Source organism: Capricornis sumatraensis, chromosome 14 (genome assembly GCF_032405125.1).
Source record: "Capricornis sumatraensis isolate serow.1 chromosome 14, serow.2, whole genome shotgun sequence".
NCBI lineage: Eukaryota > Metazoa > Chordata > Mammalia > Artiodactyla > Bovidae > Capricornis > Capricornis sumatraensis.
This window is the reverse complement of record NC_091082.1, coordinates 64942707-64967035: the sequence shown is the minus strand read 5'-3', so window position 1 is coordinate 64967035 and position 24329 is coordinate 64942707. Positions and strand designations below refer to the sequence as shown.

General features: G+C 44.9%; 1 protein-coding gene across 1 annotated transcript in view; it reads right to left on the bottom strand.

Annotated features, from left to right (window-relative positions):
- The window catches only part of PAPPA2 (pappalysin 2), a 309776-nt gene extending 286006 nt beyond the window's left edge, over positions 1–23770 (bottom strand). Inside the window, exon 1 of the mRNA XM_068986447.1 lies at positions 22849–23770. Within this exon, the coding sequence (XP_068842548.1) occupies positions 22849–23770 (922 nt within the window). The remainder of the gene's footprint in view (positions 1–22848) is intronic.
- Positions 23771–24329: the final 559 nt, after the last annotated feature.

The following is a 24329-nucleotide window of genomic DNA, read 5'->3' as shown; positions in this document are numbered from 1 at the left end:
TTTTCAAAAAATGCTCTTAGAAATCTGGATAACCACTTGTAAAGAATGAAACTGAACAACTATCTTACACACAAAAATTACCTCAAAATTAAAGACTACATTAAAGACTAGAATGTAAGACCTACAACCATAAAACACCTAAAAGAAAAACAGAATACAAGCTCCTCAACCTTATTACTCTTGGCAGTGATTTTTTGGATCTGACTCCAAAAGTAAAGGCCATACAAGCAAAAATAAATGGGATTCTATCAAACAAACAAACAAAAACCTTCTGCACAGCAAAGAAAACCATCAATAAAATGAAAAGGCAACCTACCAAATAGTGAAAATACATGTGAATCTTATATGTGATAAGGGTCTAATATCCAAAACGTATAAAGAACTTGAAAAATTCAATAGCAAAACAAAAGCAAAAAAAAATCTGATTTCAAAAGTGGTAGAAGATGTGAACACACATATTTCCAATGAAGACATACTGATGACCAATGGGTATTTTTTAAAATGTTCTACATCAATCATCATCAGGGAAATGCAAACCAAAATTGCAGAGAGATATCACCTCCCATCTGTCAGAATGGCTATTAACAAGAAGATAAGAAATAACAAATGTTGGTGAGGATGTGGAGAAAAGGGGATCCCTCTGCATTGTTAGTGTGCACAAACATTGTTGTAGCCACTACGAAGAACAATAGGGAGTTTCCTCAAAATAGTAAAACTAGAACTAACGTATGAACCAACAATTCTACTTCTGGGTGTTTATCTGAAGAAAATGAAAACAGTAATTTGGAAAGACATGTGCACCTTCGTGTTCACTGCAGCATTATTTATAATAGCCAAGATATGTAAGCAACCTAAGTGTTCATCAGTGGATGAATGGCTAAAAAGGTGTGGTAAATATACTCAATAGAACACTATTCATGCATAAAACAGAATGGAATCTTGCCATTTGTGGCAACATAGATGGATCTTGAGGGTACTATGCTAAGTCAAATAAGTCAATAGTATAATAAATCGTAATGGATAAATTTTATATATGTATAAATATGTTCTCTGAATCATTTTGTTATATACTAGAAACTAACATAACATTGTAAATCAACCACATTCTCATAAAAACATTTTTTTAAGTCATACAGAGAGAAACAAATACTGTATGATTTCACTTACACGTGGAATCCTAAAAACTAAACAAACCAACAAATAAAACTCATAGATACAGAGAACAGAATGGTGGTCACCAAAAGAGTAGGAGATTGAGGGGGTAGGTATAATGGGTAAAGGGGTTCAAGTCGTACAAACTTCCAGTAATAAAATAAGTAAGTCATGGATATGTAATGTATAGGATAGTGACTATAATCAATAATATTATAGTACATACTTGAAAGTTGCCAAAAAAGTAACTCTTACAAGTTCTCACCATAAAATATATATATATGTAAAATTTGTATGGTGATGGATGATAATTAGACATCGTGTTGATCATTTTCTATATATACAAATATCACAACATTACGTTATATACCTGAAACTAATGTTATATCAGTTATACCTCAATTAAAAAAAAATCTTTCAGCTCTTCCTTGGAACTGGCTTCCATTATTCATCAATGTTTACTAAATTTAATGTTTATTAAATTTAAAATTATTCAGATACTTCACCCTGTACTTAAGTTTTGAAAGGGAAGTAAATTGAGAGAGCATACATTTTTCATTTCATTCCTGCTCTCAACTCCAAAGTTTGCATTTAGAGACTATGGTTACTTTAACAGAGATGCATATACACTCATGTGGGTCTTCAGGAAAAATCACTTACATTCAGCTCTCTACTATTATTAATTGCCAGAATTTAGAGTTAATAGAATCAATTACTCTCCCTGGTGATAAAAGTCTAATAGTAGTGAACATCCAAGCCAGAGAGATACAGACAACTGTGTAATGTGGAAATTTTTAGATGTAACCCTTGTGGAGGAGTAAGCCTGCTTCTTTCCATCCTGGGCTTCTTTCTCTGCACTCAGGAGATCTGGTCATGCCAAGAAGTAAAAAGACACACTATCTTTTATTAAATATCTACTATACTCCAGACACTGGACATATGCCATCCCTTTTAAACTCTACCACAAATGTATGAACTAAATTTTATTATCTTCACTTAGAAACCAAAAAAACTGAAGATCATAGAAGTTCAGTTTTCTGCAGTCTTACAGTTAGGAAGAACCAGAGACGGGGATCAAAACCAGATCTCTTTGACCCAAAAGCCCATGCTCTTTCTACTGCACTAAAACATTTCAAATACTAAAAAAAAAAAAATAAGTGGTTAGTTGCTCTTTTGGAGCATTAAGAGCAAAAAAGCTGGTGAGTATAGCATTAACAAAATTTCAGACCATTTCTTTAAAACTGGGATCTGATTCTCAAAAATAAACAAACAAAAAAAATGTATAGGCCGACATTTACGCCTGGAAATAGTTTAGAGGTGAGAACAGTCTGGTTAGCATAGCAGTTAATAGCTCCAGGTTGGCCAATATCTAAACTGACAGGCTGCCTTGCTGACATTTGATAAAACATCTGGGTGGCCCTCAGTAATGAATTCTAGAGGACTCTGACAGAAAGGGAGAGCTTCATATCCCAAAGCCAGGACAGTGACTGAAGGCTGGAGAAAGTGGGAAGGGAGCTAATATGAATACTCAACTGAAAACTCTCCTTCAAACCTATGGCTTCCATCTGCATTTCCTCCTTCTTGATTTCCCCACTAGGTTTGTTTGTAACTGGTGGAGGAAGAGAGCGCATCAGAGACGGGAAGCGAGATGGTCCAGGTAAGAGTTGCTCTCAAACAATGCAATCACACTGTTCTGACTGCTCACATACTTTTCCATCAGAAATCTCACCCTGCTCCCCTAACTAGAAGCTTCTGTCAGGTGGTTTTGCCAGAATAGACTCCCCTGAACACAAGACCAGATAGAGGGAGTTATGCTCCAACAGTGCTCTTGGCATCATAATGAGGAGGAATGTATCCACCCCAGGACTTACAAAAGCCAATATGAAGTGAAAGCAGAACGAATCTTCTGAGAACTGTTAGGAATCAACCTGTCCTTGGCATTCTGATTTTATGATAATAACAAAAGGGGGAAAGGTGCAGTTCATACCCTTTTCTTCCTCAAAGCAGAAAAGTGTCTGCATTTCAAGAACATTATGTGAACTTGAGTTTCAGAGTGTTGAAATAAAGGCAAAGCCAAAAATATGTCCCTGTTTCAGAGGCTATGTAGGCGCAATTCTGAGAAAGATGCACTGACCCTTGATTCTTGTGCACTCCCCAATTAAAATCCTGCTCTCCAGTCAACATGCCACTCTCCTAAAACCAACATCAAATACAGTCCCAACTCCCTAAATAATGCTAAAGAGCTCCCTTTGTCTGAAGTGGGTCCCATCTACAGACGTGCCCTTCAAAATAAACTTAAACTTCACTTTGTACATGAGTCCTTGCTTGGCCATACTTTCAAAGCAGTTTTCTGTTGCAGCTTGCTGACCCTCATAGTACTGCAGCTATTACATTTTCTTTATTCAACCAAGCAATTTGTACGTTCCTTGAGAAGAATATCCTGTTTTAGACACCTGTGAATTTGCAAAGGGCCAAGGGAGGAACAAGTTTTAGTTCCTACCTTTGACCTTCTCTGAAAGTCAAACTAAGTCATTAGAATCTTAACTCGGGGAAGGAAGATAGCCCACCATTCTGGGGGAGGGGGGACAATGGTTGGGTAGGGGGTGGGGCTGCCCACTCACCCTGCAATTGCATCTGACCTAAAGGAATGATGCCAGGGGAACCAACTGTTCCTTCTACTGTGCAGGTATAGGTACTCAGACTTTCTCCTGATGTTGGATATGCTTTCCCTCTTCCGAGTCCTACAAAGTTGGATTACAGCTCATGTGGCAAAAGCTATGGGAAGATTTTCTTGGGCAAAGCCCTATTCTGTCATTTACCTATGACAGAATCTCATAGAGGAGATCACTTAGCTACAGGTCAAGGTGGAAGAAGAAAAAGTCCAGGTAAAAATGCTGTCCTTGGCACAGAAGTGGCTGCAGAATCTCAGTTCCAGTAACTACCATAGCCTAGTTCTCCTCTGTACTTCTGGGAGGGTTAAAGTCAGGAGTGAGAGTTCTGCTTCTCTTGGAAAGCCCATTGGCTTCCAGGAAGGTGAGGTTCAATAAAAGAAGGAAGTCACGCACAGTGTCATCAGTTCTGGTAAATGGAAAAACATGCTATGTGGTGCAAGTTTGATTTCAGGAGGAAAATGAGCAAAAAATAGGGCTGGGTTAGGTCATGATTATAAATCAGCATGATACAAGGCAAGGTCCTTTCTCAGGAAGTTATGCCTATGGCCTCTCTGCACATCTATCTGCTGCCTTCTGCAGAACTACTTACCCAGTACCTTACCTACCCACCCCCACACCCCTCCAGGGAGAGCATGCAGGGAACAAAAAGGAACAAAGAGGAGGAGGAGAGAGGCCATCCATCAAAAGCCGTGCAACCTGGCAGAGAGCAGGATTGTGTCGGCAGGAGGAAGTGGAAAAAAGCCCAGGGAGGTATTTTTCAGCTGTTCTAGATGACTTTCCTTCAAGATAGGATTAGGCTCACTTTTTAACTATGAATTCAAGTTTTTACAGAGTGGGGAAAGAAAAAAACCTCCTGAGAATATTTCACTAGCATCTTCCCAGAAAAAATTTTAAACCTCTTTACAGTCCACTCTTCATTTTAGTCATGCCTTACGATGAAAGCAACCGGAATGAGAATGTCCCAGGCTTTCTGTAGGCCATGCCTGCATAGGGTGAGGGTGAATGAGGCAGATTGGCAGGGAGAGGAGAGCAGAGAAACACAGAATGATGAGATGAAGGACAAAAATCCAAAGGCATGCACAACCTCAGAAGAGCTGACCCGTACATAGCATCCATGGAAAGTCGTTAACAAGTTGCCTGACACAAAGCGTCACTCAGTTCAGTTCAATCCCTCAGCCGTGTCTGACTCTTTGCAACGCCATGGACTGCAGCACACTAGGCCTCCCTGTCCATCAGCAACTCCCGGAGTTTACCCAAACTCATGTCCATTGAGTTGGTGATACCATCCAACCATTTCACCCTCTGCTGTCCCCTTCTCCTCCCACCTTCAGTCGAAGCATCACTAAATGTTAGCTAATCTCAAAGTTATTATTCTTGTTGTGGATGAGGGTGAGAGTGGGCATGAGGAATTAAATGAAAAGCACTACTACTTTCTACCTTTAAAAGAGGTACTATTTTCTACTTGCTAAACCTGGCTGAAAGTGCACAGAGACCTTCAGCAAGGCCAGCTCTAGACCAGAGCTGCTCAGATCCTAGTGCATATATGAAGAACATCCAAAGTTAATATTATCAGCAAAATTAATACTAAGAAGGAAAGAATAAATTGCTTTTCAGAAAAGCAAATGATAAAAGAGTTCATCACCACTAAACAGGGCTGACAAGAAATGTTTCTTCAAGCTGAAAAGAAATGATGCTAATTAATAACAAGAACACATATGAAAGAATAAATCTCATTGGAAAGGTAAGTATATAGTAAAGGTAGTGGGTTAATCTAAAGGCAAAAGATATGACACTGAAAGATGAACGCTTTAGGTCAGTAGGTGCCCAGTATGCTACTGGAGAAGAGTGGAGAAATAGATACAGAAAGAATGAAGAGACTGAGCCAAAGCAAACCAATACCCAGCTGGGGGTGCGACTGGTGATGGAAGTAAAGTCCAGTGCTTAAAGAACAATATTGCATGGGAACCTGGAAGGTTAGGTCCATGAATCAAGGTAAATTGGAAGTGGTCAAACAGGAGATGGCAACAGTGAACCTCGACATTTTAGGAATCAGTGATCTAAAATGGACTGGAATGGGCGAATTTAACTCAGATGACCATTATATCTACTACTATGGGCAAGAATCCCTATAAGAAGAAATAGAGTAGCCCTCATAATCAACAAAAGAGTCTTAAATGCAGTATTTAGGTGCAGTCTCAAAAACGACAGAATGATCTTTGTTCATTTCCAAGGCAAATCATTCAATATCACAGTAATCCAAATCTATGCCCCAACCACTAACGCCAAAGAAGCTGAAGTTGGAACAGTTCTATGATGACCTACAAGACTTTCTAGAACTAACACCAGAAAAAGATGTCCTTTTCATCATAGGGGACTGGAATGCAAAAGTAGGAAGTCAAGAGATACCTGGTGTAACAGGCAGGTTTGGCCTTGGAGTACAAAAAGAAGCAGGGCAAGAGTAACAGAGTTTTGCCATGAGAACACACTAGTCATAGCAAACACCCTCTTCCAACAACACAAGAGATGGCTCTACATCAAGAGATGGACATCACCAGAGGGTCAATACTGAAATCAGATTGATTGTATTCTTTGCAGCCAAGATGGAGAAGCTCTATACAGTCAGCAAAAACAAGACTGGGAGTTGACTCTGGCTCAGATCATGAACTCCTTATTGCCAAATTCAGACTTAAATTGAAGAAAGTAGGGAAAACCGCTAGACCATTCAGGTATGACCTAAATCAAATCCCTTACAACTATACAGTGAAAGTGAAAAATAGGTTCAAGGGATTAGATTTGATAGACAGAGTGCCTGAAGAACTATGGATGGAGGTTCATGACATTGTACAGGAGGTAGTGATCAAAACCATCCACAAGAAAAAGAAATGCAAAAAAGCAAAATGGTTGTCTGAGGAGGCCTTACAAATAGCTGAGGAAAGAAGAGTCTCAAAAGGCAAAGGAGAAAAGGAAAGATATAACCATCTGAATGCAGAGTTCCAAAGAATAGCAAGGAGAGATAAGAATGGCTTGCTAAGTGATCAATGCAAAGAAATAGAGGAAAACAATAGAATGGGAAAGACTAGAGATCTCTTCAAGAAAATTAGGGACACCATGGAACATTTCATGTAAAGATGGGCTCAATAAAGGATAGAAATGGTAGGGAGCTAACAGAAGCAGAAGATACTTAGAAGAAGTGGCAAGATTACACATAAGAACTATACAAAAGAGATCTTCATGACCCAGATAACCATCATGGTGTGATCACTCACCTAGAGCCAGACATCCTGGAGTGGGAAGTCAAGTGGGCCTTCAAAAGCATCACTACGAACAAAGCTAGTGGAGGTGAGGGAATTCCAGCTGAGCTATTTCAAATTCTAAAAGAGGATGCTGTCAAAGTGCTACACACAATATGCCAGCAAATTTGGAAAACTCAGCACTTGCCACAGGACTGGAAAAGGTCAGTTTTCATTCCAATCCCAAAGAAAGGCAATGCCAAAGAATCTTTGAACTATTGCACAATTGCACTCATCTCACATGCTAGCAAAGTGATGCTCAAAATTCTCCAAGCTAGCCTTCAATAGTACATGAACCACGAACTTCCAGATGTTCAGGCTGGATTTAGAAAAGGCAAAGGAACCAGAGCTCGAATTGCCAACATCATTGGATCATAGAAAAAGCAAGAGAATTCCAGAAAATCAACTACTTCTGCTTCATTAACTAGGCTTAAGTCTTCAATGTGTGGATCACAACAAACTGTGGAAAATTCTTCAAGAGATGGGAATACCAGACCACCTTACCTGCCTCCTGAGAAACCTGTATGCAGCTCAAGAAGCAGCAGTTAGAATCAGACATGGAACAATGGACTGTTTCAAAATTGAGCCACCTGATGCGAAGAACTGACTCGTTTGAAAAGACCCTGATGCTGGGAAAGATTGAAGGTAGAGGGAGAAGGGGACAACAGAGGATGAAATGGTTGGATGGCATCACTGACTTAATGGACATGAGTTTGGGTAAACTTCAGGAGTTGGTGATGGACAGGGAGGCCTGGAGTGCTGCAGTCCATGGGTTTGCAAAGAGTTGGACACAACTGAGTGACTGAACTGAACGTCAAGGCTGTATATTGTCACCCTGCTTATTTAACTGATATGCAGAGCACATCATGCTAAATGCTGGGCTGGATGAAGCACAAGCTGAAATCAAGATTGCTGGGAGAAATATAAATAATCTCAGATATGCAGAGGACACTGCCCTTACAGACAACCAAGAGGGACTAAAGAGCCTCTTGATGAAAGAGGAGAGTGAAAAAGCTGACTTAAAACTCAACATTCAAGAAAACGAAAATCATGACATCTGGTCCCATTGTTTCATGGCAAATAGATGGGGAAAAGTGGAAACCGTGACAGATTTTATTTTCTTGGGTTCCAAAATCACTGCAGACGGTGATTGCAGCCATGAAATTAAAAGATGCTTGCTTCTTGGAAGAAAAGCTATGACCAACCTAGACAGTATATTAAAAAGCAGAGACATTACTTTACTGACAAAGGTCCATCTAGTCAAACCTATAGTTTGTCCAGTAGTTATATATGGATGTGAGAGTTGGACCATAAAGAAAGCTGAGCACCAAAGAACTGATGCTTTTGAACTGTAGTGTTGGCAAAGACTCTTGAGAGTCCCTTAGACTGCAAGAAGATCCAACCAGTCCATCCTAAAGGAAATCAGTCTTGAATATTCATTGGAAGGACTGATGCTGAAGCTGGAACTCCAATACTTTGGCCACCTGTTGCAAAGAACTGACTCATTGGATAAGATCCTGATGCTGGGAAAGATTGAAGGCAGGTGGAGAAGGGGATGACGGAGGATGAGATAGTTGGATGGCATCACCAACTTGATGGACGTGAGTTTGAGCAAGCTCTGGGAGTTGGTGATGGACAGTGAAGCCTGGCATGCTGCAGTCCATAGGTTCGCAAAGAGTTGGACATGACTGAGTAACTAAACTCAGCTGAAGTTAATAGAGCAGACTGTGGAGTGAGATCCACCAGACCAGCAAACTTAATAACTCTACAGCCTAGAGCAATCCTCTCCCATTTTCCTCATCCATGAAATGGAGATAATAGTGATACCTAATTTACAGGGTTTGAGGGAGAATTAAATTAATTCACACATGTAAAAAAATGAAAACAGTGCTTAACACACAATAAGCACTCAATATTATTATCCATTACTTTGCTAAATACTATTTTCTTATTTATTTATTTACTTGACTGTGCTAGGTCTTAGCTGGGTCACAGGATCTTTGATCTTTATTGCAGCCTGCAGGATGTTTTAGCTGTGGCATGTAGGATCTAGCTCCCTGACCAGGGATCAAACCCAGGCCCCCTGCATTGAGAGCAAGGTGCCTTAGCTCCTGGACCACCAGGGAAGTCCCTCATAGTTAATATTATCATTTGAACATGTATAGGGCTTATGTCTTCAATTGTATTATAAACTCCTTAAGAGCAGGTAGTCCTGCTGTTGAATAAATAAATTAGTAGGTGAGTGAACAGATTAAAAAGAAAATTGAGCTATGTACTTCCTCTAAGTGTTTTATCAGATGAGATCAGGTGTATTCAGAACTTTAAGTATCTTATGTTAAAAGAATTTCACCTCCCTACCCCCACCCCCCAAACTTTGTAATAACTCCAGATTTTGAGAAGACCACAGAGGCAAAGGCAGGAAAGACTTGGAAACTAAGGAAAGTTTCTGGACCACTGTTGACCTCTTTTCTGGATTGGCAAGGTTTTTTTCTACAAACACTGCCTTCTCCCTCTTCCACAAGGAATAATGTGAGCATAAAAGAGACAGTGCATAAAGCAAATAAATAGAACAGATAATATCTAAAAGGTCAAAAATGATCATAGTTAAATCAAGTTTTAACTATATCCAATTCTTCTAGGAGACTAGTTTCCAGTCAATATTTATCAAATAAAGATGTATTGAGGGGGGTTGAGGAAAAGGAATTGAGGTGGAAGATAAGGGTAATCATTTAGTGAATTTTGGACATATTAGTCACTTTCCAAGTCAACAGTATGTAAAGGTTTTACCTGTGCCTACTTCCAAGTAGAAAAACTCACTTCACAGTTTATAAGACTAGATCATGCCTTCTGTTTGTTCACTCATTCATTCATCCTCTTATCAAATATTTATTGGATGAGTTTCATTTGCTATCGCGCACGAGGTGCAATGAACAAAGCCCAGCCCTGACCTCCAGTAGCCCAGGAGCAGAGCTAGCCTAGAAAAGAAGTATGGTAGTAGGGCCATGTCTGTCTAACAGTCCCCAGAACAGTGCCTGGCACACAGTAGGAACTCAAAGAGTATCTGTTTAATGACTAAAATGTAAGATGGAAATTACAGTAAGTTGACCTCAGTGTTTTGATAAGGCTTAGTACAGGATATCAGGGGCTTCCCAGGTGACTCAATAGTAAAGAATCCACCTGCAATGTAGGAAACATGTGTTCAGTCCATGGATCAGGAAGATCCCCTGGAGAAGGAGATGACAACCCACTCCAGGATTCTGGCCGGGAGAATCCTACAGACAGAGGTCCACAGGGTCGCAAGAGTCAGACACGACTTAGCAACTAAACAACAATAATAACAACAGGATATCAGTAGAAGTCACTGGAGAACAAATCTATGTCAGTGAGGCCAAGGAAGGTTTTCTAGAAAAGGTATCATATTAACTAAAATCCCAGGGAGTGACTTGAAGTAAGTTTGGTGAGTGTGGGTTCGGGGAGTAGTTTCTTGGGCTTCCCTGGTAGCTCAGATGGTAAAGAATCAGCCTGCAATTTGGGAGACCTGGGTCTGATCCCTGAGTCAGGAAGATCCTCTGGAGAAGGGCATGGCAACCCACTCCGCTATTTTCGCCTGGAGAATCTCATGGGCAGAGGAACGTGATGATCTACAGTCCATGAGGTTGCAAAGAGCTGGACATGACTGAGCAACTAACCCTTTCACCTTCACTTCCATCCTAGGGACAGAGCACTCGGGTTCAAATCTCGATGCTGCACGCCCAGCTGCCTGTCCTGGGGCAACATCCTACTCCTCTCCGTGCTACAGCTTCTCCGTCCACTTCCTTGAGTTGTTCTGAGGAGTTCATGAGTTAACATTTTCAAGGTGACCACAGTTACATGTGCTGTTGAGTAAATACTACATAGGTATTTGTCAAATAAAAATCCTTTCGATAATTTCTTGAAACAATGGAGCTTGCATGGGCATGCTCTCCATTTCCGGTATCCGTCTTATATCACCTCCCTGTATGTTACGCTGTCTTCTGTTTTACATGACTAGTGCTTTATTACAGGACGTTGGCTCTCTCTTACCTTAAAAAATTCCCTCTACACCCCTGTGTCTTCTTCTGACTTCTGTCCCTTCCCCTCATGGCCACTTTCTGAGCAGATTGTGCTGGACCCTGTTCTGGGTCTTCAGAGTCTCACATCTCACTCCTAACTTCACCAGCTGTAATGTGGAGTCCCCTCTGAACCCCCAACTCCAGAGTGAAACTGCTCTCTCTAAAGTCCCTGATGATTTTCTAACAGCTGCATCCAATAAGCCTGGTTCAGGCCTGATCTTGTATTGGGTGGCTCTGTACCATCTGACATTTATTTATAAGTGTCATTCATTTATAAGGTAAATCCATCCTTTTCTCTTTTCCTCAATTCTCCTGCCTTCAGGCCTCGTTCAGTCTCTCCAGTTACTGGCTCTACTTTTCTAGCCTTGAGGAATTCCCGGTCTCATCAAGATAGGCCTGGGATCTCCCAGAGGCTGAGCTGCAATGGTTTAATTACAGATCAGCTCCCATTGGATAGAGAGAACCTTCCAGGTATGGCCTCTACCTTGCTCTCTTGATTCCCCCAACACATGACTAAATGCCTAATACTTTACCTAAGAGGAACTCAATAAATGTTGGATGAATGGATAAAATAATAAATAGAACCCCAAAAAAGTATATTTATTTTCTAACCTGTCCAAAACACACTGCAACAAGTTGTATGAAAGTCAGCAAATGCTGAGTCACTGCTTGAATGATGACTCACTAACTGATTGATTAACTCTTAAGCTCTGTGACTTCCCCTCTGATCAGCCACTGGACTTCTAATCCAGAAATGAGCCACGATTACTAGTCTTGATATCCCAAGCATTCCCATGGCAATGTTTCAACTTCAAAATGCTCTGAAATGTTGGGTTCCAATGACCGTATTGTATATTTGGGCAGGACCACTTTTCTCCACGACTCACTTCTGACTCATAAACAGAATTGGGATGTTTTTGTTTGCCCACTGGGCTTTATTTCCTGGATGCTCTCTTTTAAGAAAAATTCAAAGCATGGGATTATTTAAGGCAGGTAATGAACATGAGAAGGAGGGGGTGTTATTTTTGGGACACAAACTTAACATAGAGATGTGTTTTCTAGAAGGTGCCAGGGTCATGGGGTGTATGATGTGAGCAGGAAGGAATCTGATGACCACCCAGAGTAACTAACCCTCAGAACACAGAAGCGTGGAATTGATGCACTTGTTTATGGTAGCAGGAACCAAAGCTAAGGGACAGTCAGGGTATACAGGCTCAGAATCCAAACTAACGTGCCACCTTCCACTCCTGTTTATTTTGCCTCCTCAAGGCATGGGCTAGGATGGGAACAAGAAGAAGCCAAGCCACCTGGCACACACATCCCAAATGACTCAGATGGGCAGCTCCAGAGGAACAATAAAGCAGAGGAGGGAGCAGAAGGTGAGGAAGGACAAAGCGTTGCCAGTGGAGGGCAAAGGGGTGAATTTACTTGGGCTGCCAAAGGTGATGCCTGCTTTCCAGCTGCACCCCTATTACTCTGCATATTTCCACCTGACAACCTGTGCTCCACCCAAGAACTACACTGAGCGTGCCTGTGGGTTTCCATCTCATCTCTGAGGATGGAGAGAATATACAACCAACAGACGATGAGAAGAGAGAAGCAGATGGTGCCACATGGACTGGCCAAGGCTCCTCCTGACTACACTGTCACCCTGAGATTGTGGATGCCACAAAGGGAGGCAGTAACTGAAGAAGGGGATGAAGACAGGAAGGGCAGGGAGCGGTGTCAAGCAACACAGCTGCAATGTGATGAGGACAATCACACAGTCATGCTCAGAGAAAGCCCCTCTGTGCTACCACCTGAAATGTGTCTCCTTTCCTGACCTGTGCCCGACACCTGGGTGACTTCAGCATCCCAACCCCTTGGGAGTCAGAGGTAGGCCCTGAACAGAATGGGCCACAGGGAGATGGCGATGCCTGAGCACCCAGAGCTGGAATCCAGGGAAAAGTCCAGGTCGTGTTAGCAGAGCTCTGTGGCCCTTATTTTCCCTCCTCCCTTCTGCTTCTCCTCTTTTTTGCTTCCTGAAGGTGCCACTGCATCAGAATCTGAGGCACTGTGACTTTTCAAGGCCTGAGTGTTCCCCATGAGTATGTCATTCTGGGCTCATGTGGGTGGAAAGCCATAGAAAGTAACGCAGTTCAGGCTGAAGGGAAACTCCCGCCATGCAGAGATAGGTTCAGGGAAGAAAGGGCCATCTTAGGATGCCCTTAAGTGGCTGAAGGAAGGAGCTTGATGACAGTTTCCTTCTCAACCAGTAAGACCTTCTTGTGATTGCAGAGGTCTCACGTGCTCAGGGCCATGTGTTTATTCATTATACAAAACATCAGCACATTCCTCAAAGATACCCAGGTGCTACCAGATGTAAGCAGTGGCGAAGCCCTAGCCTTCAACGAGCCCAGAGAAGCCCTTTTCATTTCAGTGGGTCAAAAATATAAAACCAAACTCTCATGCATTGCTTAGGAGTGCAAAATGGTGTAGCCACTTTGGGAAACAGTCTGTCAGTGCTTCAAAATGTGTAACACAGAGTTACCATATACAGTTGCACTCTGGTGCCTACCCAGCAGAAATAAAAACATAAGCCTGCTTGGGCAGTGTTCATAGCAGCACTATTTGTAATAGCCCAAAAGTGGAAGCCACTAAAATGTCCATCAACTGCAGAATGAATAAACAAAAAGGACATATATAAGGAATAGTATCCAGCAATAAAAAGGAATGAAGCTCTGATACATACTAAAACAAAGCAAACCTCAAGTGAAAGAAACCAGATTCAAAAGACCACACAGAGTAAGCCTGCTACCTATGAATGAGTTCCCTTCTGAGACTTCACAAATCCAATTTGTTCACGTAAGTCCAACAAAGTTAGTCTAGCTACCTAATACAATCAGCTGTATAGTATAGATTTGTAATACTTTTCACACAAATAATACATAAAAAACAAACACACACACAAAAAAGAACATATTTAATCTCACAGCACAATACCTTGAAAAATATGCCAGGCATGTGAACTAACTTACATGATTAGACATTCAAACACAAGTTCTCATCTTTGAAAGTTCTCAAGTTAAAGGTTCATATGTAGGGTACTTACTGTATTACATGGAATGACCAGAGTAGCCAAATCTACCGAGACAGAAAACAGTGCTTGTCTCTAGTTACTGTGTATTTGGGAAGAAGGGAAAAGAAATGGGGAGTGACTACTAATGAGTAAGGTGTTTCTTTTGGGTAGAATGAAAATGTTCTAAAATTAGATCGTAGCGACAGTGGCACAACTCTGTAAATACTCTAAAAAACGTAAATTGTAGAGTTTGAACAGGTGAACTTTGCAGTATAAAAGTTTTATCTCAAAATGCCATTAAAAGAAAAAAATATATAGCTGACATGGCCCAATGCAAGGGTTAGGGTCACCAACACTCCATGCATTCAAAAATCCATGTGCAACTTATAGTCAGCCCTCTGTATTCCCATCTCCTCCACATCTGGGTCCACATCCTCAGATTCAACAGCTCAAACTCACGTTGTTCAAGGGTCAGCTCTAAATAAATATAAACTCCATCTGGAATGTTTGTATCAAGAAACCATCAGGATTTGGTTTTTTGCAGGAACTTTCTGGGAAGTTTTGTGTTTGCTTCAATAAAAGGAGTTTCGCTACCCCTGATACTGTCAGTCTCTCTGTAGGCATTACCCTGGATAGTGTAGAAATAGCAAGCAAAGCAAAAGAGGATTGTGGAAGACGCACAGCACGCAGGAAGAGTCCTGGATACCAGGGGCTGGCAAACTATGGCCCACAGCCAAAATCAGCTCTGCCACTTGTCCTCATAAATAAAGTTTTATTGAAACACAGCTCTACTCATTCATTTACATATTGTTTATCTGTACTGCGCTGCTTGCACATTCTAGGAACAGGATAGTTTCAATGGAGACTGCAACCTGCAAAGCCTAAATTATTTACTGAATTCTCGTGCCTTTAAAGAAAAAGGCACTTTTTTGCTGACACTTCTCGAGACTCACGTGTCCACTTCAGTCTTAAGTCATGGTCCACACACTAGTAGCAGCAGCACCAAGGAGCCTGTTAGAAATGCAGAATCTCAGGTTCCCCCAGACCTTGTGTTAGTTAGTTGCATTAGTGAAAGAAGCAGATGTCAAGATGGAGTTCAATATACATGGACTTTATTAGGAGAGATGACTAGGAGAGAAAACAGGGAGGAAGCCCGAAAAGGCCAGGAGAGCCATCAGTCCATGATGCACGTCTGACCTCGAGGGAAGGAAAGAGAGGAGAAAGATCGGGTGGAAGCATTGTAAACTGCTATACGGTCTAAAGCATGATCTGCAAGGCCCTCATGAATCCTCAAGGCAGAGTCGGCTGTCAGAGGAGCCCTGAATCTCTCAGAAACTGGTTTTCCTTTATCCCTGCTGCACCAAGGTGTCTGGCCTTAGTGCGCATCAGTGACAAATTCATAGCGCAGCACCTCTGGTCCTTCGGAAAGGGAATGGGCTGTACCGGGCATTCTCATTGCATCTGCAGCAAGGTGTATTCCCACAGCAGTGAGATCATTTTGAGAAGACTTGTAGGGGATCTCTATGCACATTTAAGTTTGAGAAGCAATACTCAAGGGCAGGAGTTAGCAAACTTTCTACAAAGGGCCACACAGTACATATTTTAGGCTCTGTGGGCCATATCTTCTCTGTTGCAACTACTCAACTCTGCCATTCAAAGTAGGAGCAGCCACAGAGAACACATAACCAATTGGGTGTGGCTGGGTTCTAATAAAACTTTCTTTATAAAAACAGACTTTTGCTTTGGACAAGATGCGGCCCATGGGCCAGAGTACACCAACCTCTGCTCTAGAGTTATGGGGTTTAAACTTTTTAGAAGCAACTAAACACTTTTGGGGGGTGGGGGAGGGAGGGTGGGCTTCCCTGGTGGCTCAGATGGTAAAGAATCTGCCTGCAATGAGAGAGACCTAGGTTCAATCCCTGGATTGGGAAGATCCCCTGGAGGAGGGCATGGCAGCCCACTCCAGTGTTCTTGCCTGGAGAATCCCCATGGATAGAGGAGCCTGGCAGGCTATGCCAGGCCTGTGGCCCACGCCAGGCCACAAAGAGTCAGACACGACTGAGTGGCTAAGCACAGCAGAAACTCTTTTTTTACATGAAACAGGTAAGAGAGGGGCTGCCCCTCTTGATGGTTGGCAGGAAGCCCCGTGTCCAACAGTTCCCGTCAAAAACCACTGAGACACCTCTGCAGGCAACAAAAGCAGAATCTGAAAGTCATTGCTCTGGTTCCCCACAAAGAGCCTCGAGTTACAGAAAGTTTCTCTCACACTTTTCTCATTCCTAGTGGGCATCAGCGACCTAACTTTCTACTTCATTCATTCTACAAACATAGCTGACAGTCTAACACTGTGCTAGGTACTTAGGGACGAAGAAAGTGAATCAGACACGCGTTTGGCTCCTCGGGAAGTTTCAGTAAAGAAAAACAAGACCTGTATAGAACTACGGCAGCAGGGAGCAATGTGTACCCCAGGAAGTCACAGGTCAAGGACTGTGGAGACGGAGAAGTAGAGGAGATCATTTCCACACAGGGAATCCGGAAGATTCCGTGGACAAGGGTCAGGTAGCTGTGAAAGGAGGGGGCAGCCTGACCATCTGTTTTCCTTCTAAAACCAGACAATGCCTCTCTTCTGGACGACCACACCTCCACAGGATAGACTCTTCTGCACACAGATGCTAACTTACGACCATCAGGGCGCATGGCTTGCCCACACAAGCAGACTCATAGATCTCATTCCCATCACAGTGGGCATACCCACCCCCAGAGACCAACAACCTCGCGTCCACAGTTCTTTCACGCAGGGTTACTATGACTTCACCACATGTCTGGGGCAAGATCAAGGAGCAGAACTAAGTGAGAATAAAATGGGCAATTCCTCAGGGTCCCAGAAGGGCAAACACTCTGACCTTGACCACCAGTGCAGTGTAGGAAGAGGCAGCTGAGGAGGAGGGTAATGGAAACCTTATCTTCACAGGAGCCCTGGGAAAGGTATGGACGTGGTGCTTCACATGTTACTGAGCCCTGCTGGATACTAGGGGAGGCAGCACACATGGCCTTCCTTTTAAATTCTCTTTACCTCTCTATGGATACTTCCGTGTGTCAATCTGCCTTCTGCGAAGCTCCACACCCCTCATCGACAAAACTCCTCACCCTGGGGCTGTTACTCCCTTACTGAGAGAAGGGGATGTTACAGTGTCCTTTGAAATCTCATTTCTCTGGGGTCGTTCAAAACAAAAAAGCTATCCATATGCCTTAAACAAGGTCAGCAAATGCTGACCTTCCTACCAGGAAATCCAGAGACCTTTGAAACTTACACGAAGTATGTGACATGAGCATATTGCTAAAAAGTGAGCAGAGCTTCCATCATATTCCCAAAAGGGTGCATGACCCCAAAAAACCTTGGACCATTGTCCAATGTACTAAATAGTATAGCCAAGGCTAAAAAAAAATAATAATAATTAAAAAAAATAGTCTTTTCAAGCCACTGCCTCAATAGTGTTCTCAATCATCTTGAGACCATCTTGCAAAAAAAAAAAAACCAACCCTATTTACCACCATTCCTGCTGGACAGATGAGCAAGTTAAATTCTTAAGAAATTAATACCCTATCTAAGAAAAGATTACAGGTTGGCAGGTTAGCACTGCTGTTAGCAATGATCACCTCCTGCTGTTAATACCACTTCATAAATGAATTTTACAGTCAAGTCTATGTTGGGCAGTTTACATATGTGACTTCTTTAAATACTGTAACAACTCTTTGAGATATTTTCTCATTTCTCCATGTGAGGAAACCAAAGCTCAGAAAAGTTGAATGGATTGCCACAGATCCCAGCACTGATAAGTGTCAGATGGAAGCTGATTCCAGGTCTGACTCCCAAATTCTGCCCTGGGATCTCTTCCTCAACCTGGATCCTCAGAGAAGGAAAACTCATCTTCGAGTCATGGACAGTTTCTTAGACATCTTTGTATTCCCCCACAGAGCCTTGCCCTGCTTTGCATGGCAAAGCATTCAATAAATATTTGTTGAATGAAGAAGCGTGGGCTTGGGCTCCAATCCCGCCATGGACTTACTGACTCAGCCTCCGGCCACTTGGAGTTGCAGGTGGTTAGTCAGCTGGACAACTTCAGGGAACATTTGAAATCAATTACGGGTGAGGAGGAACCTATTAGAAGTTCCTCTTCTGTGTGTGTTGGGGTGGAAGGAGAGGAAAGGAAGTTGAGAAGGAGGGAAAGAGGATGGTCTCAGGGTTGGGTGCTGGAGCTTAAAGATTTCACACCAGGATAGGACAGCATTTGACTTATGTCCACAGCTGAGTTCCAACAGCCCGTCCAAATGGGCTGCTGACCCCAGGCTACTCCTCGGTGGCCACAAATCCCTGAATTGCCAGACCCCTGATCTTTATGGAGGACCTGACACTGGAGCAGCCACACACAGTCCTTTCCTGCTTGCCGGGCGTCAGAGCTTCAGGAGATTGGCAACGTCAGAAGATCTAAGCTGCGGGGGGGCCCGTCGCTCCCCTTCCAGGGGCCAGAGAGAAGCTAAACACCTACAGCCTGTGAGGCCCACATTGTCCTCTCAGCCCTAAATGAAAGTATTCCAGCAATCCACCCGGAATCCAAAACCTTCCTATTTTGGAAGCATGTGGGAGTTAGGGGTGGAGGAGAGGGAGGTAACTCGAGTTGATTTTGTTTTCTTTACAGTTGTTACAAGTGCCGGTTAGTCAAAACCCAAAGAATGCCACTTGAGCCCTTTCACATGGGCCCTGCAAAGAGACTTGTATGAAGCCGACCCTCAGGGATGCCTACCAACACGCTCTGGGAGGGGATGACCAAATACCTCCCAGAGGCCCGGGAAGGGACAGTCCTCCAAGAAACCAGACTGCATTCCCCACTACTTGGCTTCCAAGGCACCGCCTTCTCTCCTGTGCACGAAGCAACACTGCCACCTAGTGCTCTGTGTAGGAAGTATTCTCTGAGGCCTCCTGTCTCGGGCCGCGGGCGGGGGGGGGGGGGGGGGGTGGGGGTGGGGGAGGGGGTGTTGGTTGTCGGTGTAGGGGTAGGGGATGGTTTCTTTACCACGGCTAGGGCAACTGAATCACTTGACATCTCTGCCGAGGAGAAAATACCCCGAGTCTGGCAGATGGAGAATGGAGGAAACTGGGCCTAGGTTAAGTAGGTAGAACCTGAGGTTTGAGAGCTGTTAGAAAAGAGTGTGGGAGCCAAGTGTTGTAGCATCTTGGGTTATCCTCAGTGGGGCAGCAGAACTCCCGGGGTTGAATTGTGTTTACCTCTCAGGAGCACAGTTCAGCTGTGGTCATTCTGCAACAGCTGAAGGCCAACCATCCCAGGAACAGGCTGCTGCTGCTGCTAAGTCACATCAGTCGTGTTCGATTCTGTGCGACCCCATAGAGGGCAGCCCACCAGGCTCCCCCATCCCTGGGATTCTCCAGGCAAGAACACTGGAGTGGGTTGCCATTTCCTTCTCCAATGCAGGAAAGTGAAAAGTGAAAGTGAAGTCACTCAGTCGTGTCTGACCCTCAGCGACCCCATGGACTGCAGCCTTCCAGGCTCCTCCGTCCATGGGATTTTCCAGGCAAGAGTACTGGAGTGGGGTGCCATTGCCTTCTCCACCAGGAACAGCCAGGTACCGGCTAAAAGGACCAGGGCTAGGGTCAGAGAGTGAAGATGGGCTGATCTGTTGGTAGGCGTGAGTAGATGAGCAAATCGGAGACTTTTATTCCTGGGGGCGACTACCCTTGGCCCTTCATGGTTCTCAGCCCAGGGGGCCCCAGGGAGAGCATATGGAGCTGACCACAGCAAGTCAACAAGGATGCTTATGTCCTGGAAACCCAGTTGCTAGAATCCTGAAGAACGAAGGCTGGGTTCTCAGCCTCTATCTCTCCCAGACTTTTACCCTAAATCTTTTCTGAATGTTTTCTGAGGTGCACAAATCTGAACAAAGATACAGGGTGAGAGGTGAAGAGGAGACAGACCTGAGTATTCTCTGCCCTCCGTCTTTCCGGTGTGGACCTACAGGGGACATGCCAGCACAGCTCCGGGAATGCTTTGATTTGAAGAGAAAGAAACCTCAGAGGCTAGACTGTCTGCGAAAGATTTCCTGCCTAATTTTACATGCGAGAAGGCAATGGCAACCCACTCCAGCGTTCTTGCCTGGAGAATCCCAGGGACTGGGGAGCCTGGTGGGCTGCCGTCTCTGGGGTCGCACAGAGTCAGACACGACTGAAGCGACTTAGCAGCAGCAGCAGCAGCAGGGAGGTGGCAAGGGCTCAGATGGGCACCTTGGAGAAGGAGTTGAGTATGCGCTGTGGCAAGGTGAGGGGGGGGCAGGGGGGCAATGGAGGTGGGCATGAGAGGGAGATGTATGGGCTGGCGGGGGAGGGGTGGTGCATTAAGGAAAGCTATGTGTGTGCATGCTCACTTGCTTCAGTCTTGTCTGACTCTTTGTGACCCTATAGACTGTAGCCCACCAGGCTTCTCTGTTCATGGGATTCTCCAGACAAGAATACTGAAGTGGGTTGCCATGCCCTCCTCCAGGGGATCTTCCCAACCCAGGGATTGAACACGTGTCTCCTGATTCTCCAGCACTGCAGGCTGATTCTTTTACCCACTGAGCCACTTAGGAAGCCTTATGCTGCTACTGCTGCTGCTAAGTCACTTCAGTCGTGTCCGACTCTGTGCGACCCCATAGAGGGCAGCCCTATAACTGGAACCAAATCCTGACCCTGTTCTCCTCTCTTCAGAGAATGAGAACAGAAGGATCCAGAAGGTTCAGGAACAGGGGTCAGGTACCCACTGTCCAGAAACTGATCCCTCAGGTCTGAATTTTAACAACTCAGACCACTGGTTTCTTAGAGCCTCCCTCCTATATTCCTGCTGGATCTTTCTCTGATTCTTCAGAGCCAGGGAACTGATCCCAGGTCCCTGTGCTGCTACTGCCAGAGGAGGGGTAAGTGGAGTCGTGGTCTAGACGGCAAGCACACGTTTCCCTGGCAGATGGGTACTAGGAAGCGAGATTAGGCAGCAAGAAGATGTCATCTGGGAAAAACTGTGAAGCTGCCAACTCCGATCAGATAATCATCTCATTATTTCTTCCATTTGGCCTCAGAATAAGGATTTCCTTCTACTCTTTCTCTGCCCCAACCTATCATCCAGCCCAGCCCCTTCTCTATCCTCTCCCTTCACCCCCTTTCCCTTCACCCCCTTTCCCACCCCAAAATAAAATCAAGCAAAACCACAAGAGTCTAGAGTGCTCAGTGTCTGGGAATCCCAGCTTCCAAAAGAGAAATTACAGCCAAAGAGAAGGGAAGACAGCGTGTCCGGAAGGGATGTTCCAGCAACACACCATCGCAAGAGGCTCCCTCCTTCCAGATTTCTTTCTCTGGTCTAAAACTTATTTGCAGGCACCCAGCAGCCTGAGAAGTCTTTAATATGGGGAGCTGTCAAGCCCTTCAGGGGTTCTGGAGTTCCGCCCCCTGTCTGCCCCAGGCACACCTCTCACGACTTTGGTTTCCCCATCCATGTCATGGGACTGGCAAGCATCAAAGGGTGTTGTGCACAATCCAGATTAATAAAATGAAAGTGGTTCTACTATGTACCTAGCTTTGTGTGAGGTTCTGTCCTGGGGTGGGGGCTCTAAAGGGATAAAGAGACAGTGAATGATCGTGTATCACTTCTAATCCCTTACCCACTCCTTGCTTGAAACCAATCGCCCCCAACTGCCCCCCACCCCCATTAAGGCAAGGGAGACAGTTATTCCTAATCCCACTCTTTTCTTTGTCCTTCTGGGTGACTTTCCATGAAAGCCAAGATCCAGGTATACTGTAAAATAAATGTGGAGAGTGTTCCCAAATATTGTTCCTGATTAAGACCATAGAATTATACAAGGTGCATTTCTGGTCCCTTTTACAACAGCCCGGGTTAGAAACCAGGGTCCTGGCTTGTGAGTGCCCACCTTTTCCAGTAGACCTGCTAGTCCCAGGCTGGACACGTGATTTTTAGGACAAAACAAAGGGGACTCCAGGACCTGCTCAAGGTAGTAGCTTTCTGCTACATTCCAGGGCTACTCAAAGAAAAGGAAACCAACCAGGACCCACTGGCTATGTACCCGGCAGCCTTGTTTCCTCACTACCTAGTCCAGCCCAGGCATGACTCACTGCCCAGGTCTGTACACTTTCAGGTAGTTTCAGAGTTGCCTGGGTTTCTCACACTGAACTATGAGAAATCGAGTGTGACACCTCTTCCCCACTGACAAAGAACCAGATATCTTCCCCTTTAAAGAGGGATGAGAAAGTGAGCGGGAGGTCTCCTAAGTGCCATCACAATGTTTAGAGCACAGGAGATCAATACAAGGGGCAAGTGCTCTTGTGGTTATAGGGTCATTAACGCAGATGATGTCTGGGATTCTGCTGCGCACATGAATAGAGGCCCTTCCCCCCCTCTGCCTGGCCAGCCCTCCCTGGCTCTTCTGCTCTGCCCCTTTCCCCTCCTTGCCCCCGATGTCTAACCTCACCAAAACCAGAAGCCAGCCCTACCCCACAGACTACGGAAAGCCCAGGAGTGGGTGATTACCTGCGATGATGGCTGGGCTGTTCTGTCCTCCCTCCGGTTTCACCCAGGCTTCCACTGTGAACGCCTCCCGGGGAATGTCAGCCAGCACTTCTGGACGCAGCAGCAGCGGCTCCCGCCTCCCAGAGAAGTACAAGACAGGCAGTCCTCCTTGGGGGCTCACAGTCTCGGTCTCTGCTTCCCAGGAAGGGTCCCCTCCACCATTCCGGATGCCACCCTCTGATGGGCCAGTTCGATCCCTAGGCGTGAGGGGATGCTTAGGCCACGGCTGGAAGTGCTGGGGCGCAAACTTGGGGTCTCCCCGCAGGCTTCCTGCCTGTCCCTTCACCACCTGGCGCCGACGCCTGGTCTTGGTCCGGCCCTTCCTTTGGGTGTCTGGTCCGGATTCCTTTGGGCATGGGAAGCTGGTGATCATGGTGGCAGCCGAGGCTGTGCCTTCTGGAGTCCCAGCCTCACCTAGAGGCTCCTTGGATCCTCCATCGCCAAGATAAGTGTCATCATCTCCCAGTAGCTCCGACTGCCCAATAGTACTGTCCCCTCCCCACGGAGCAGCTGGCTGCTCAGCCTCACTCCTCTTTCTTGCACTTGCAGTTGGGTCTGGAGGCACAGAGCTCACAACCATTCCCTCGGCATCCGGCTCACTGCATCTTGCATGGTCCCTTCCCTGATCTCCTGCAGGGTAGGGCCTCAGGTAGTCCCCAGGCAGGCTGGGATAGACCCCAAAGAGGTGATGCTGAGGAGCAACTCTGGGCCTTCGAACCTTGGCCCCCAGCCAACAGCGCTCTCCTTCCGACAGCACCTGGTTCAGGTACCCTCTTTGGGCCAAAGATCTCTTGCGCGTCCAGCCCAGCTCCGAGCTGACAGTACTGAGCGCCCACCCAGCCAGGACTACCAGGCTTACCCTCAGAATCTTGAAGCACATCATACCTCCCCCCGGCTCTTTATACAGCACCAGAAGTCAACTTCTGGGTACCACACCGGGGTGATGGGGATAAGAGGAAGAGACAGCTAGCTGTGGATTCACTGTCCCCTGGCAAATTGCTTTGTTCAGGGACCAGACTTTTCAAGCAGCCCCCAAAGAGCACCTCTCCTGGCTGCCTGCGCTGGGTGCTGTGACTGCGTAGCCTCTGTCCCTCAACCTCTCCCTACATATGTCCCTTGGCCTCTCTCTCTCTCCCCTTGCTCTAGTTCAGCCCTTGAAGAATGAAGTCCATTTCTCTGGGTTCCTTTGAATTTCTTCCAGAGAGCTCAGGTTTCTTTCTTTTTCTTTTTTTCCCCCCTTCTTCAATAGCTCCTCCCCTTGTTGATACTAGAAGGGGGACACGTGGGCAGGAGCCAAATCTTCTCAAACACACATTTGTGCACACACATACCACTCACTACCTGAAGTTATTAAAAAGAATCTTAGCCTTCAGTGTTCTCTTCTTTATCCTCCTTCCTTCCCTAGGAGTTACCTTTTCTTTGTTGCCTTTAACCTCAAATAC